The sequence below is a fragment of the Salvelinus alpinus genome, chromosome 5, assembly GCF_045679555.1.
Source record: "Salvelinus alpinus chromosome 5, SLU_Salpinus.1, whole genome shotgun sequence".
Taxonomy (NCBI): domain Eukaryota; kingdom Metazoa; phylum Chordata; class Actinopteri; order Salmoniformes; family Salmonidae; genus Salvelinus; species Salvelinus alpinus.
The window spans coordinates 102,549,495-102,567,842 of NC_092090.1; the positions used below are offsets into that span (position 1 = coordinate 102,549,495).

General features: G+C 42.6%; 1 protein-coding gene across 1 annotated transcript in view; it reads left to right on the plus strand.

Moving 5' to 3' along the window:
- The first annotated feature begins 1,000 nt into the window (after nt 1-1,000).
- dmrt1 (doublesex and mab-3 related transcription factor 1) overlaps nt 1,001-18,348 on the plus strand; it is a 57,602-nt gene continuing 40,254 nt past the window's right edge. The window contains exons 1-3 of the mRNA XM_071400303.1: nt 1,001-1,532; nt 3,231-3,411; nt 14,791-14,954. Coding sequence (XP_071256404.1) covers nt 1,317-1,532; nt 3,231-3,411; nt 14,791-14,954 — 561 coding nt within the window. The 5' untranslated portion in view covers nt 1,001-1,316. The remainder of the gene's footprint in view (nt 1,533-3,230; nt 3,412-14,790; nt 14,955-18,348) is intronic.

Below are 18,348 nucleotides of genomic sequence, written 5' to 3' on the forward strand. Positions count from 1 at the left end.
GGATGAATTTAGCCAGATCAATACAGGTTACTTCTGACGTGGAAGAATTTAGCCAGATCAATACATGTTACTTCTGACGTGGACGAATTTAGCCAGATCAATACAGGTTACTTCTGACGTGGATGAATTTAGCCAGATCAATACAGGTTACTTCTGACGTGGAAGAATTTAGCCAGATCAATACAGGTTACTTCTGACGTGGACGAATTTAGCCAGATCAATACAGGTTACTTCTGATGTGGATGAATTTAACCAGATCAATACAGGTTACTTCAGATCAAGTGCAGCTTCTTCTGTTCTTCATCGACACAATGAACCAAAACAAGGCTGCCTCTAGATTGAATCCACTGTTCTCTTCACAGTCATTGATATTACAAATGGATCTCCCAAATGAACCAAAAAAATGCAGTCCAACAAGAAATGCAAGAAATGCATTAGTCCACAGAGTCTCAAATGCAATATGTCCGAGCCCAGTGTGTTGACTGGGTGCAATATGTCACCGGACCCTAACCCGCGTTGGTGCGCTCTGCCAACTGTTTGTTTGCCAAATGTGTTAAACTGAATCACCCTGCTGAAAAATAACATTACTCCAATTGGAATAATTGTATTCTATTATATGCAATGGGTGCATGGCCCACAAACACTATGTACATGTTTATATACTGTAGATTGGTGTCTATTAATTGAGTAGCATTTAGATAACATATATAATCAGATTTCAACCAAAACCCAGATATTCCCCAAAATAAGACGCCAGAAAGACGTCATGAAAAATAGATCTTAATCTGTTTGTGATCTGGTTAGATGTTCCGATCAGATTTCAACCAGAAAAATACGTATTGATCACTGTCGTATGCCCACTGGGTGGCGTTCAGAGGGCTTTGCAAGGCCACATTTCATAGACCTGGTCCTGTTGCCTACATTAACTCTGAGGGAAAGCATTATGTTAAAACGACTTCATCTGGTCAGCGAGTGGGTAGAGGAGAGGAGGGCCCGCCAGCACTGGGCTGGGTCGGGCTAGCCATCACCCCCCCTACGGCCTGGAATGCTGAGTTTGATCTGGGCCAAACTGTCCACGGTGACGTTGGAGGGTGAGAGTACACGTGGGACAGTAACCTTGTAGGTTCTCAATATTGCTTCAACTTCTCGCGACATTAAAAACTTCAATAAGATAAACTCACCGTCCTAGTTGTCACTTGTGTCGCGAGAGAAGAGCCGTTGGTCGCCGAGCATCAGTTTTTTTAGCTGCAGATTTTCCTGCAACCGGCCAGAAGCCACTGTCACCATCACCACTAGCTACCACTACCACCCCAACAATGAGCGACGACGAGCAGACCAAGCTGCTGGAGTGTGCCGGTCCCATGTCCGCGTCGCCCGGGAAGAAACCCCCGCGGATGCCCAAGTGCTCCCGGTGCAGGAACCACGGCTACGTGTCGCCGCTGAAGGGACACAAGCGCTTCTGCAACTGGAGAGACTGCCAGTGCCAGAAATGCAAACTGATCGCGGAGCGGCAGAGAGTTATGGCGGCCCAGGTAGGGAACTACTGGAGTTTGCAATAGTGCATTGTGGCAAACACATTAAGCTATGCATTGTGTTTTTTTCACAGTAAATGTAAATAATGCTGTTTTGCAATTATATGTATAAGTGGATTGTGCATTGTGCTGTGTGGAACTAGCTAACGTTAGCCAGTTAACGTTAGCAATAATTTATTAGCTACAGCTTTGCAGCTGTGGTTTTCAAATAGTCTGTCAGATTTGTTTCCTTTTCATCCTACAGTTGTTTGTTTATGTTCCGTATTTACACAGTTTATCACAACAAAGTCATTTGATTAGATAAATGGATACATTGAATAGCTAGGTGGCTACAATCTGCTACAATGTGAATAGACCATCATGTTGGACTTTCCCTCAGACAGCTAAATGTGAAGACCAATACATAGCCTGAAGCATGGATGCAATCCAGGTTATTGAAATACGACATTAGAATAGTGCCAAATTCTACACTATCAATTTTGCTTTAAAGATATGCTGCTGTGTGCATGCATTGTAATTTGTCAACTCTAATTTTACTACAAGGCATTTTAATTTGGGCTACTTGTAACTTACTAAAACGGAAGTTTATGACGAACTCTGATGATCAGAGACCAGGCTTTGTGGAATTCAGCTCCAACTGTCTAATTGGACCAAGGTCAATACTGTAGTCAGATAGACTACATGTAGAATAGCCCAATCTGCTAGTAGTGGAAGCTCCCTGTCTGTCAGTAAGCCTTCTTCAGGCTATATGATTGTGAGACAATTAAATGTTTATACAGTTTGTAATGTCCAATTGTTTCCAAGTTCACTGACATGCAGTAATTCCTATATGTTCATGTGTAGGTGGATTTGGTGGACAAAGAGAGGAGCTAATATTAATTCAAAGCAGGCTGTGGTCAAAGTCAACCCAAAGATATTCTCCACATGCATTTTACATCAGGTCCACGAGTAGGCTGGGTGTGGGAACTGGCCAATGAGGTCCAGGAGCAGGCTGGGTGTGGGAACTGGCCAATGAGGTCCAGGAGCAGGCTGGGTGTGGGAACTGGCCAATGAGGTCCAGGAGCAGGCTGGGTGTGGGAACTGGCCAATGAGGTCCAGGAGCAGGCTGGGTGTGGGAACTGGCCAATGAGGTCCAGGAGCAGGCTTGGTGTGGGAACTGGCCAATTAGGTCCAGGAGCAGGCTTAATCTGGTTGTGGGACCTACCTGTCTGTCTGTCTGTCTGTCTGTCTGTCTGTCTGTCTGTCTGTCTGTCTGCCTGCCTGCCTGCCTGCCTGCCTGTCTGTCTGTCTGTCTGTCTGTCTGTCTGTCTGTCTGTCTGTCTGTCTGTCTGTCTGTCTGTCTGTCTGTCTGTCTGTCTGTCTGTCTGTCTGTCTGTCTCCTTCCTCAATACAGTAACTAACTGTGTCTGTGTGTGTGCCTCTTTCTCTCTCTCTGTGTGTGTGTGCCTCTTTCTCTGTGTCTGTGTGTGTGTGCCCTTTCTCTGTGTCTGTGTGTGTGTGCCCTTTCTCTGTGTCTGTGTGTGTGTGCCCTTTCTCTGTGTCTGTGTGTGTGTGCCCTTTCTCTGTGTGTGTGTGTGTGCCCTTTCTCTGTGTGTGTGTGTGCCTCTTTCTCTGTGTGTGTGTGCCTCTTTCTCTGTGTGTGTGTGTGTGCCCTTTCTCTGTGTGTGTGTGTGCCTCTTTCTCTGTGTGTGTGTGCAGGTGGCTCTGCGACGGCAGCAGGCTCAAGAGGAGGAGATGGGGCTCTGTAGCCCAGCCACGCTGTCCAGTCAGGAGGTTGTTGTGAAGAATGAGCCCACTGGAGACTGTCTGTCCTCGGTGTCTGGAGGACGATCACCTTCCTGTGGAAACAACTCTGCTGGTACCTCACCTTCTAATGCAGGTATATATGACACACATTCAATCCATGTGAATCGACCCACGTCCAAACATATTAGTGTTACTGATGTAAATCTGTTCCCGATGTTTATAACACGGTATAATACCATGACTACCACAACTAATATCATCTGGTCCCTATGTTTATAACACGGTATAATACCATGACTACCACAACTAATATCATCTGGTCCCTATGTTTATAACACGGTATAATACCATGACTACCACAACTAATATCATCTGGTCCCGATGTTTATAACACGGTATAATACCATGACTACCACAACTAATATCATCTGTTCCCTATGTTTATAACACGGTATAATACCATGACTACCACAACTAATATCATCTGTTCCCTATGTTTATAACACGGTATAATACCATGACTACCACAACTAATATCATCTGGTCCCGATGTTTATAACACGGTATAATACCATGACTACCACAACTAATATCATCTGTTCCCGATGTTTATAACACGGTATAATACCATGACTACCACAACTAATATCATCTGGTCCCGATGTTTATAACACGGTATAATACCATGACTACCACAACTAATATCATCTGGTCCCGATGTTTATAACACGGTATAATACCATGACTACCACAACTAATATCATCTGGTCCCTATGTTTATAACACGGTATAATACCATGACTACCACAACTAATATCATCTGTTCCCGATGTTTATAACACGGTATAATACCATGACTACCACAACTAATATCATCTGGTCCCGATGTTTATAACACGGTATAATACCATGACTACCACAACTAATATCATCTGGTCCCGATGTTTATAACACGGTATAATACCATGACTACCACAACTAATATCATCTGGTCCCGATGTTTATAACACGGTATAATACCATGACTACCACAACTAATATCATCTGGTCCCGATGTTTATAACACGGTATAATACCATGACTACCACAACTAATATCATCTGGTCCCGATGTTTATAACACGGTATAATACCATGACTACCACAACTAATATCGTCTGGTCCCGATGTTTATAACACGGTATAATACCATGACTACCACAACTAATATCATCTGGTCCCGATGTTTATAACACGGTATAATACCATGACTACCACAACTAATATCATCTGTTCCCTATGTTTATAACACGGTATAATACCATGACTACCACAACTAATATCATCTGTTCCCGATGTTTATAACACGGTATAATACCATGACTACCACAACTAATATCATCTGTTCCCTATGTTTATAACACGGTATAATACCATGACTACCACAACTAATATCATCTGTTCCCTATGTTTATAACACGGTATAATACCATGACTACCACAACTAATATCATCTGTTCCCTATGTTTATAACACGGTATAATACCATGACTACCACAACTAATATCATCTGGTCCCGATGTTTATAACACGGTATAATACCATGACTACCACAACTAATATCATCTGTTCCCTATGTTTATAACACGGTATAATACCATGACTACCACAACTAATATCATCTGGTCCCGATGTTTATAACACGGTATAATACCATGACTACCACAACTAATATCATCTGGTCCCTATGTTTATAACACGGTATAATACCATGACTACCACAACTAATATCATCTGTTCCCTATGTTTATAACACGGTATAATACCATGACTACCACAACTAATATCATCTGGTCCCGATGTTTATAACACGGTATAATACCATGACTACCACAACTAATATCATCTGTTCCCTATGTTTATAACACGGTATAATACCATGACTACCACAACTAATATCATCTGTTCCCTATGTTTATAACACGGTATAATACCATGACTACCACAACTAATATCATCTGTTCCCTATGTTTATAACACGGTATAATACCATGACTACCACAACTAATATCATCTGGTCCCTATGTTTATAACACGGTATAATACCATGACTACCACAACTAATATCATCTGGTCCCTATGTTTATAACACGGTATAATACCATGACTACCACAACTAATATCATCTGGTCCCTATGTTTATAACACGGTATAATACCATGACTACCACAACTAATATCATCTGGTCCCTATGTTTATAACACGGTATAATACCATGACTACCACAACTAATATCATCTGTTCCCGATGTTTATAACACGGTATAATACCATGACTACCACAACTAATATCATCTGGTCCCGATGTTTATAACACGGTATAATACCATGACTACCACAACTAATATCATCTGTTCCCGATGTTTATAACACGGTATAATACCATGACTACCACAACTAATATCATCTGGTCCCGATGTTTATAACACGGTATAATACCATGACTACCACAACTAATATCATCTGTTCCCTATGTTTATAACACGGTATAATACCATGACTACCACAACTAATATCATCTGTTCCCGATGTTTATAACACGGTATAATACCATGACTACCACAACTAATATCATCTGGTCCCGATGTTTATAACACGGTATAATACCATGACTACCACAACTAATATCATCTGTTCCCGATGTTTATAACACGGTATAATACCATGACTACCACAACTAATATCATCTGGTCCCGATGTTTATAACACGGTATAATACCATGACTACCACAACTAATATCATCTGGTCCCGATGTTTATAACACGGTATAATACCATGACTACCACAACTAATATCATCTGTTCCCTATGTTTATAACACGGTATAATACCATGACTACCACAACTAATATCATCTGTTCCCTATGTTTATAACACGGTATAATACCATGACTACCACAACTAATATCATCTGGTCCCGATGTTTATAACACGGTATAATACCATGACTACCACAACTAATATCATCTGTTCCCTATGTTTATAACACGGTATAATACCATGACTACCACAACTAATATCATCTGGTCCCGATGTTTATAACACGGTATAATACCATGACTACCACAACTAATATCATCTGTTCCCTATGTTTATAACACGGTATAATACCATGACTACCACAACTAATATCATCTGGTCCCGATGTTTATAACACGGTATAATACCATGACTACCACAACTAATATCATCTGGTCCCGATGTTTATAACACGGTATAATACCATGACTACCACAACTAATATCATCTGGTCCCGATGTTTATAACACGGTATAATACCATGACTACCACAACTAATATCATCTGTTCCCGATGTTTATAACACGGTATAATACCATGACTACCACAACTAATATCATCTGGTCCCGATGTTTATAACACGGTATAATACCATGACTACCACAACTAATATCATCTGGTCCCGATGTTTATAACACGGTATAATACCATGACTACCACAACTAATATCATCTGTTCCCGATGTTTATAACACGGTATAATACCATGACTACCACAACTAATATCATCTGGTCCCGATGTTTATAACACGGTATAATACCATGACTACCACAACTAATATCATCTGTTCCCGATGTTTATAACACGGTATAATACCATGACTACCACAACTAATATCATCTGGTCCCGATGTTTATAACACGGTATAATACCATGACTACCACAACTAATATCATCTGTTCCCTATGTTTATAACACGGTATAATACCATGACTACCACAACTAATATCATCTGTTCCCGATGTTTATAACACGGTATAATACCATGACTACCACAACTAATATCATCTGGTCCCGATGTTTATAACACGGTATAATACCATGACTACCACAACTAATATCATCTGTTCCCGATGTTTATAACACGGTATAATACCATGACTACCACAACTAATATCATCTGGTCCCGATGTTTATAACACGGTATAATACCATGACTACCACAACTAATATCATCTGGTCCCGATGTTTATAACACGGTATAATACCATGACTACCACAACTAATATCATCTGTTCCCGATGTTTATAACACGGTATAATACCATGACTACCACAACTAATATCATCTGGTCCCGATGTTTATAACACGGTATAATACCATGACTACCACAACTAATATCATCTGTTCCCTATGTTTATAACACGGTATAATACCATGACTACCACAACTAATATCATCTGTTCCCTATGTTTATAACACGGTATAATACCATGACTACCACAACTAATATCATCTGGTCCCGATGTTTATAACACGGTATAATACCATGACTACCACAACTAATATCATCTGTTCCCTATGTTTATAACACGGTATAATACCATGACTACCACAACTAATATCATCTGGTCCCGATGTTTATAACACGGTATAATACCATGACTACCACAACTAATATCATCTGTTCCCTATGTTTATAACACGGTATAATACCATGACTACCACAACTAATATCATCTGGTCCCGATGTTTATAACACGGTATAATACCATGACTACCACAACTAATATCATCTGTTCCCTATGTTTATAACACGGTATAATACCATGACTACCACAACTAATATCATCTGTTCCCGATGTTTATAACACGGTATAATACCATGACTACCACAACTAATATCATCTGTTCCCGATGTTTATAACACGGTATAATACCATGACTACCACAACTAATATCATCTGGTCCCGATGTTTATAACACGGTATAATACCATGACTACCACAACTAATATCATCTGTTCCCTATGTTTATAACACGGTATAATACCATGACTACCACAACTAATATCATCTGGTCCCTGTTTTAGCCACTAGTCCTTTGGACAAGTAGGACTGATTTGTTTACTTGTCTGAAAGCTCAAGTCTGGAACACCAGGGGCCAAATGGTGACTTCAAATTCAGTTGAATGATGCAAGGAAACACTTTACACAATACAATTATCATTATTATCATTATTATTATTACTATTATTATCATTATTATAATAATGATAATAATAATGATAATAATAATGGTAATAATGATAGTAATGATAGTAATAATAATGATAATAATGATAGTAATAATAATAATAATAATGATAATAATGATGATAATAATGATAATAATAATGATAATAATGATAATAATACTGATAATTATCGTTATTATTATCATTATTACTATCATTATTATTACTATTATCGTTATTATTATTATTATTACTTCCATACAGAGAATCAGATGTAAATGCAGGCTCCCCTCTGCCTGTTGGTTTCTTTGCAGAGTCTGAAAATAGAACACTGCCCCTTTAAGACTCTCCTGGAGGACGGCTGGCCTAAGAAATATTGCAATATTCCAATTACAACCAAATACTTGTTATGTCTTTATAAAATACTTTCCTACTTTAATGAATCAGGGATCAAATGGCTAAGGTTGGCTACCTCAAAGCAAGGTAACTAACTAACATGTTTATCTGCCTGGTAAGGCTAAAATGTTCAGGTTTCACTGGAGATCTATTGCCAGCATTGGTAGTGTTAGCATGTATCTAGAGTTGGGGTTAGCATGTACCTAGGGTTAGTGTTAGCATGTACCTAGGGTTGGGGTTAGCATGTACCTAGGGTTGGGGTTAACATGTATCTAGGGTTAGGGTTAGCATGTACCTAGGGTTGGGGTTAGCATGTACCTAGAGTTGGGGTTAGCATGTATCTAGAGTTGGGGTTAGCATGTACCTAGAGTTGGGGTTAGCATGTACCTAGGGTTGGGGTTAGCATGTATCTAGAGTTGGGGTTAGCATGTATCTAGAGTTGGGGTTAGCATGTACCTAGGGTTAGTGTTAGCATGTACCTAGGGTTGGGGTTAGCATGTACCTAGGGTTGGGGTTAGCATGTATCTAGGGTTAGGGTTAGCATGTACCTAGGGTTGGGGTTAGCATGTACCTAGGGTTGGGGTTAGCATGTATCTAGAGTTGGGGTTAGCATGTATCTAGAGTTGGGGTTAGCATGTACCTAGAGTTGGGGTTAGCATGTACCTAGGGTTGGGGTTAGCATGTATCTAGAGTTGGCGTTAGCATGTATCTAGAGTTGGGGTTAGCATGTATCTAGAGTTGGGGTTAGCATGTACCTAGAGTTGGGGTTAGCATGTACCTAGGGTTGGGGTTAGCATGTATCTAGAGTTGGGGTTAGCATGTATCTAGAGTTGGGGTTAGCATGTATCTAGAGTTGGGGTTAGCATGTATCTAGAGTTGGGGTTAGCATGTATCTAGAGTTGGGGTTAGCATGTATCTAGAGTTGGGGTTAGCATGTATCTAGAGTTGGGGTTAGCATGTACCTAGAGTTGGGGTTAGCATGTACCTAGGGTTGAGGTTAGCATGTATCTAGAGTTGGGGTTAGCATGTATCTAGAGTTGGGGTTAGCATGTATCTAGGGTTGATGTCCTGGTACTGTCAGTATAGTCCTGATTTCCTGGTACTATCAGTATAGTCCTGATGTCCTGGTACTGTCAGTATAGTCCTGATGTCCTGGTACTATCAGTATAGTCCTGGTACTGTCAGTATAGTACTGATTTCCTGGTACTATCAGTATAGTCCTGGTACTGTCAGTATAGTCCTGATGTCCTGGTACTATCAGTATAGTCCTGGTACTATCAGTATAGTCCTGGTACTGTCAGTATAGTCCTGATGTCCTGGTACTGTCAGTATAGTCCTGGTACTGTCAGTATAGTCCTGATGTCCTGGTACTGTCAGTATAGTCCTGATGTCCTGGTACTGTCAGTATAGTCCTGATTTCCTGGTACTATCAGTATAGTTCTGTTGTCCTGGTACTGTCAGTATAGTCCTGATGTCCTGGTACTGTCAGTATAGTCCTGATGTCCTGGTACTGTCAGTATAGTCCTGGTACTGTCAGTATAGTCCTGATGTCCTGGTACTGTCAGTATAGTCCTGATTTCCTGGTACTATCAGTATAGTCCTGATTTCCTGGTACTATCAGTATAGTCCTGTTGTCCTGGTACTGTCAGTATAGTCCTGATGTCCTGGTACTGTCAGTATAGTCCTGATGTCCTGGTACTGTCAGTATAGTCCTGGTACTGTCAGTATAGTCCTGATGTCCTGGTACTGTCAGTATAGTCCTGATGTCCTGGTACTGTCAGTATAGTCCTGGTACTATCAGTATAGTCCTGATTTCCTGGTACTGTCAGTATAGTCCTGATGTCCTGGTACTGTCAGTATAGTCCTGGTACTATCAGTATAGTCCTGATGTCCTGGTACTGTCAGTATAGTCCTGGTACTGTCAGTATAGTCCTGATGTCCTGGTACTGTCAGTATAGTCCTGGTACTATCAGTATAGTCCTGGTACTATCAGTATAGTCCTGATGTCCTGGTACTGTCAGTATAGTGCTGATGTCCTGGTACTGTCAGTATAGTCCTGGTACTATCAGTATAGTCCTGGTACTATCAGTATAGTCCTGGTATAGTCCTGGTACTGTCAGTATAGTCCTGATGTCCTGGTACTGTCAGTATAGTCCTGATGTCCTGGTACTGTCAGTATAGTGCTGATGTCCTGGTACTGTCAGTATAATCCTGTTGTCCTGGTACTGTCAGTATAGTCCTGATGTCCTGGTACTGTCAGTATAGTCCTGATTTCCTGGTACTGTCAGTATAGTCCTGATTTCCTGGTACTATCAGTATAGTCCTGATTTCCTGGTACTGTCAGTATAGTCCTGGTACTATCAGTATAGTCCTGGTGCCAGCCGCTAGTCCATCTTTTGATCACTCTGTTGTAGAGGAAGTAAGGAGGCAGAAACAGCTTGTTCCTTCAAGCCTGATATCAGCTCAGGACTGGAATACCACCCCGGTCAAGGCTGCTGCCACTGTGTGTGTTTGTGGCCCCTGGACCGGTGACAAAGAGGAGAGGAGTTGAGCACTCAGTGATTCAGCCATGAGGTCAACGGTCAGAACTGGGACACACACACACATACACACACACACACACACACACACACACACACACACACACACACACACACACACACACACACACACACACAAACATACACACATACACACACATACACACACACACACATACACACACATACACACACATACACACATACACACACAACACTTCAGTCAACGGTCAGAACTGGGACACACACATACACACACACACACACACATACACACACAACACTTCAGTCTCCTAATCTACTGATAGTGAGATATGCCGCAGAGCTGAATCAGGCAGAAGCTTGAGACAAATGTGTCTTAGTTGAGTCCAGATATCCCAACACATGATGAGGACTGTTGTTGATATGGTAAATATGCCTTATTGCAGCTCCTTGAGTTAGGTTAGTTGTTTGTTTCATCCATTGATAACGTTGTTTTTGTGTGAGATGCATGCGGTGGCGACCCGTCATTCAGGGCAGGTCTGGCAGAGCCCCGCGGTGGCGACCCGTCATTCAGGGCAGGTGAGGCAGAGCCCCGCGGTGGCGACCTGTCATTCAGGACAGGTGAGGCAGAGCCCCGCGGTGGCGACCTGTCATTCAGGACAGGTGAGGCAGAGCCCCGCGGTGGCGACCCGTCATTCAGGGCAGGTGTGGCAGAGCCCCGCGGTGGCGACCTGTCATTCAGGGCAGGTGTGGCAGAGCCCCGCGGTGGCGACCCGTCATTCAGGGCAGGTGTGGCAGAGCCCCGCGCTTTTAGGTACACAAATATAATACAAATAATAATGCACTTTGTTTTCGGGAGGGTGGGGGGGGGCTTGCCTGTTGTGCTTGTTATTTTGAGATTAATATATATATGACTTCCGTGTCACATATCAGTTTGCAAACAATGTAAAAAATAAAATAAATGTAATTGAGTTAATGAAGTCGCGTACGAACATGGTCTCTTTTTTGTTTTCTTGAGTAAACCAGCTCCAACATGTAGGTGTTTCAGCTCAGTGCTTTCTGTGGTGGTGGGGCAGCCAGCGGAAAGTACAGAGTGTTGTGTCTGATTGGCTCAGTTTTCTGTCACTCATGGGACAGCACGTCATCCCCAATTCTGAGGTTAGAGCTCGAATATTTTGACCCTTGGGTGCTGCCATAGAGTTATATTAGAAGTGCCCATCCAAGAAGGCTCAAGGTCATTGGCCACAGATAGAATGACATCAAATCACGCTATATCTACCGTAGCTTTGATTGAAGTGATCATGTCAACATCATACTTTCAAAATCTTAGCTAGCAAGCTAGCAGTCGTCGCCATGAATCAAGTCAACAATCAAATCCTTTTCAATCCTCGTCATATGAAGAGAAATTAGATATAAAACGTCTCGGTTCTCATCGGCCATTGGACAGAAACATTACACAACAAGTTGGAAATCGCAAATTCAACAATGCGTGGTTTGGAAAGGAATCAGTGGCTAACTGTGAGTTCAAGACAACTGGGAACTCTGGGAAAACGAGTACGACTGGGAAAATACGTTTAAACGATCATTCAACTCGGAATTGTAAATCCAGCATCTTACTCTTTGATGACCAAATTTGCCCACGAAGGACCGCCGCACCCCTTTCCTGTTCAAGCACATCACAACGTGAGTCCCAAAATGTCTTACGTTGCTTCATAAATTATATAGGATGCCAGAGAGATATGTACACTGTAGCTAAGAAAGTAATACTAAGTGTATGTTGTGTAGTAAGCTGTTAGTAGCCCATGTGCCTCACCCTAATAATTTGGTCTGTTTTCACCACAACGCGGTATTGTACATCGTTCGTGGCCGGTGTGTGCTTGTTTGCAATATTTTTTTGTACATATTTGACAGTGCTACTGATCGTAGTGTTGGTGCTTTGCTTGAACGTGCAAATTCAGCACACACAACATTCTATAAAAGAATTGTGTTATTTGACGTGTCAAATTAAAAGCTTATTTAATGTGTCAAATAGTGTTATATGACATGTATATTGTTTGACACTCAAAGACCCAAACGGCGTTCAATGTTTAAAGAAATGTAATCATCGAATATTGTCATTGTCTGCTTATTTATATGCCCTCTTTATTTATCCTACAGTTCTGACTCGGTGTACAGGGAGAACACTGTAAGAACGGACCATGTTCTGAATTCTGTCGCTGTACATTTCAAAGGTGCTGAACAAATAGTTATATTGACTACGTCCGTCCTAGCTCTCTCATTAATGTCTTAATCAAAATTACGGATTGCCTCTTATCCGCTTCTCCTTCCCTTATGCCATAGTTTTTACATCTCAATTGTCAGCAGAAACCACATTTCTTTGTTTGCCCCACCAAGATTTCCATGCTACTATCACCACTGGTTGTATGTCTGGTTTTACCAATGGAGAGAGGGATGGAGAGCGGAAGAATCAGTTCAGGACAGTCTACATTCTGCCACCAGCAGATGGGGTGTGGAAATGAAAACTAAAAATGTCTTGACTGAAAACAGAAATATGTCTTTTATTTCTATTTAATTTAACCTTTATTTAACGAGGCAAGTCAGTTAAGAACAAATTCTTATTTCCAATGACGGCCTACCAAAAGGCAAAAGGCCTCCTGCGGGACGGGGGCCTGGGATTGAAAATAAAAATATAGGACAGAATACACATCATGACAAGAGAGACACTACAACACTACATGAAGAGAGACCTAAGACGACAACATAGCAAGGCAGCAACACATGACAACACAACATGGTAGCAGCACAACACGACAACAACATGGTAGCAACACAACATGACAACAACATGGTAGCAACACAACATGGTAGCAACACAACATGGCAGCAGCACAAAACATGGTACAAACATTATTGGACACAGACAACAGCACGAAGGGCAAGAAGATAGAGACAACAATACATCACACAAAGCAGCCACAACTGTCAGTAAGAGTGTCCATGATTGAGTCTTTGAATGAAGAGATGGAGATAAAACTGTTCAGTTTGCGTGTTTGTTGCAGCTCGTTCCAGTCGCTAGCTGCAGCGAACTGAAAAGACGAGCGACCCAGGGATGTGTGTGCTTTGGGGACCTTTAACAGAATGTGACTGGCAGAACGGGTGTTGTATGTGGAGGATGAGGGCTGCAGTAGATATCTCAGATAGGTCGACCTCTAACCCTAACCCTGTTCCTCTGTCCCTGCAGGGAGTTGGCCTGGTCTGAGGGACAGTATACCTGGCCCTGCCTGACCTTTAACCCTAACCCTGTTCCTCTGTCCCTGCAGGGAGTTGGTCTGGTCTGAGGGACAGTATACCTGGCCCTGCCTGACCTTTAACCCTAACCATGTTCCTCTGTCCCTGCAGGGAGTTGGTCTGGTCTGAGGGACAGTATACCTGGCCCTGCCTGACCTTTAACCCTAACCCTGTTCCTCTGTCCCTGCAGGGAGTTGGTCTGGTCTGAGGGACAGTATACCTGGCCCTGCCTGACCTCTAACCCTGTCCTCTATCCCCTGTACTGACCTCTAACCCTGTCCTCTATCCCCTGTAGGTAGTCGTTCTGGCCTGGCGTCCAGCCCCACAGCGTTCAGTAGGGGGCAGTCTACTGACGGAACAGCTGACCTCCTGGTGGATACCTCCTACTACAACTTCTACCAGCCGTCACGCTACCCTGCAGCCTACTACAGTAACCTGTACAACTACCAACAATACCAGGTAGACCTCTCTGTAACCCTACCCTACCTTAACCCTACCCTACCCTACCTTAACCCTACCTTAATCCTACCTTAACCCTACCCTACCTTAACCCTACCTTAACCCTACCTTAACCCTACCCTACCTTAACCCTACCTTAACCCTACCCTACCTTAACCCTACCTTAACCCTACCCTACCTTAACCCTACCTTAACCCTACCCTACCTTAACCCTACCTTAACCCTACCCTACCTTAACCCTACCTTAACCCTAACCTACCTTAACCCTACCTTAACCCTACCCTACCTTACCTTAACCCTACCTTAACCCTACCCTACCTTAACCCTACCCTACCTTAACCCTACCCTACCTTAACCCTACCTTAACCCTAACCTACCTTAACCCTACCTTAACCCTACCTTAACCCTACCCTACCTTACCTTACCTTAACCCTACCCTACCTTAACCCTACCCTACTTTAACCCTACCTTACCTTAACCCTACCTTAACCCTACCCTACCTTAACCCTACCCTACCTTAACCCTACCCTACCTTAACCCTACCTTAACCCTAACCTACCTTAACCCTACCTTAACCCTACCTTAACCCTACCCTACCTTACCTTACCTTACCTTAACCCTACCCTACCTTAACCCTACCCTACTTTAACCCTACCCTACCTTAACTCTACCTTAACCCTACCCTACTTTAACCCTACCCTACCTTAACCCTACCTTAACCCTACCTTACTCTACCTTAAACCTACCCTACCTTAACCCTACCCTACCTTAACCCTACCTTAACCCTACCCTACCTTAACCCTACCCTACCTTAACCCTACCCTACCTTAACCCTACCCTACCTTAACTCTACCTTAACCCTACCCTACTTTAACCCTACCATAACCCTACCCTACCTTAACTCTACCCTACCTTAACCCTACCCTACCTTAACTCTACCTTAACCCTACCCTACTTTAACCCTACCTTAACCCTACCTTAACCCTTCCCTACTCTACCTTAAACCTACCATACTCTACCTTAAAACCTCTTATGGCTGAGATCGGCTAAGATCCCGTTAACGGGATTGATTTGACCACAGCCAGTGAAAGTGCAGGGCGCCAAATTCAAACATAGAAAAATAAATCTCTATTTCTGCTTTTTGTGACTCCTCTCTTTGGCTGGAAAATGGCTGTGTTTTTCTGTGACTTGGCTCTGACCTAACATAATCGTTTGGTGTGCTTTCGTCGTAAATCCTTTTTGAAATCAGACATGTTGGCTGGATTCACAACAAGTGTAGCTTTAATTTGGTATCTTTCATGTGTGATTTCATGAAAGTTTGATTTTTATAGTAATTTATTTGAATTTGGCACTCTGCATTTTTACTGGCTTTTGGCCAAGTGGGACGTTAGCGTCCCACATATCCCAGAGAAGTTAATGCAACCGCTCTGTCAGATTTCAAAAAAACTTTATGGAAAAAGCAAACCATGCAATAATCTGAGTGCGGCGCTCAGACGACAAATCAACCCAAAGAGATATCCGCCATGTTGGAGTCAACAGAAGTCAGAAATAGCATTATAAATATTCACTTACCTTTGATGATCTTCATCAGAATGCACTCCCAGGTCGCGCGGGCAGGTCCAGGCAAAAGTTCAGACGAAAAGTCATATTACAGTCCGTAGAAACATGTCAAACGATGTATAGAATCAATCTTTAGGATGTTTTTAACATAAATCTTCAATAATGTTCCAACCGGAGAATTCCTTTATCTGTAGAAATACGATGGAAAACAGGTCGCTCTCACATGAACGCGCATGGTCAGCGCATGGTCAGCTCATAGCAGACCTTACTCAATCCCCTCTCATTCGCCCCCACTTTACAGTAGAAGAATCAAACAAGGTTCTAAAGACTGTTGACTTCTAGTGGAAGCCTTAGGAAGTGCAACAGGACCCCATTTCCACTGTATCTTGGATAAGCAAAGAGTTGAAAAACTAAAAACCTCAGATTTCCCACTTCCTGGTTGGATTTTTTCTCAGGTTTTTCCTTGCCATATGAGTTCTGTTATACTCACAGACATCATTCAAACAGTTTTAGAAACTTCAGAGTGTTTTCTATCCAAATCCACTAATAATATGCATATCCTAGCTTCTGGGCCTGAGTAGCAGGAAGTTTACTCTGGGCACGCTTTTCATCCGGACATGAAAATACTGCCCCCTACCCCAAAGAAGTTTACCCTACCCTACCTTAACCCCACCCTACTTTAACCCTACCTTAACCCTACCATAACCCTACCCTACCATAACCCTACCCTATCTACCCTTAACCCTACCCTACCTTAACCCTACCCTACTCTACCTTAACCCTACCATAACCCTACCCTACCATAACCCTACCCTACCCTACCTTAACCCTACCCTACCTTAACCCTACCATAACCCTACACTACCTACCCCACCTTAACCCTACCTTAACCCTACTCTACTCTACCATAACCCTACCCTACTCTACCTTAACCCTACCCTACCTTAACCCTACCCTGCCCTACCTTAACCCTACCTTAACCCTACCCTACTTTAATCCTACCCTACCATAACCCTACCATAACCCTACCTTAACCCTACCCTACTCTACCTTAACCCTACCCTACTCTACCTTAACCCTACCCTACTCTACCTTAACCCTACCTTAACCCTACCCTACTCTACATTAACCCTACCATAACCCTACCCTACCCTACCATAACCCTACCCTACCCTACCTTAACCCTACCCTACCTTAACCCTACCTTAACCCTACACTACCTACCCCACCTTAACCCTACCTTAACCCTACCCTACTTTAATCCTACCCTACCATAACCCTACCATAACCCTACCTTAACCCTACTCTACTCTACCATAACCCTACCCTACTCTACCTTAACCCTACCCTACCTTAACCCTACCCTGCCCTACCTTAACCCTACCTTAACCCTACCCTACTTTAATCCTACCCTACCATAACCCTACCATAACCCTACCTTAACCCTACCTTAACCCTACCCTACTCTACCTTAACCCTACCCTACTCTACCTTAACCCTACCCTACCTTAACCCTACCCTGCCCTACCTTAACCCTACCTTAACCCTACCCTGCCTACCCTTAACCCTATCTACCCTCAACCCTACACTACCCTACCCTATCTAAATCCTACCTTACCTACCCTTAACTCTGCAGCCTACTACAGCAACTTGTACAACTACCAGCAATACTACTATTTCGGCCAATCAGATCACGTCCCCCTGTTATTACTTCCCGCCTACAAACAACTATTGAAGAGGGAGTCACCAACGGGGAGAATAGTGAGACACTGGACGGAGGGAGTCACCAACGGGGAGAATAGTGAGACGCTGGATGGAGGGAGCCACCAACGGG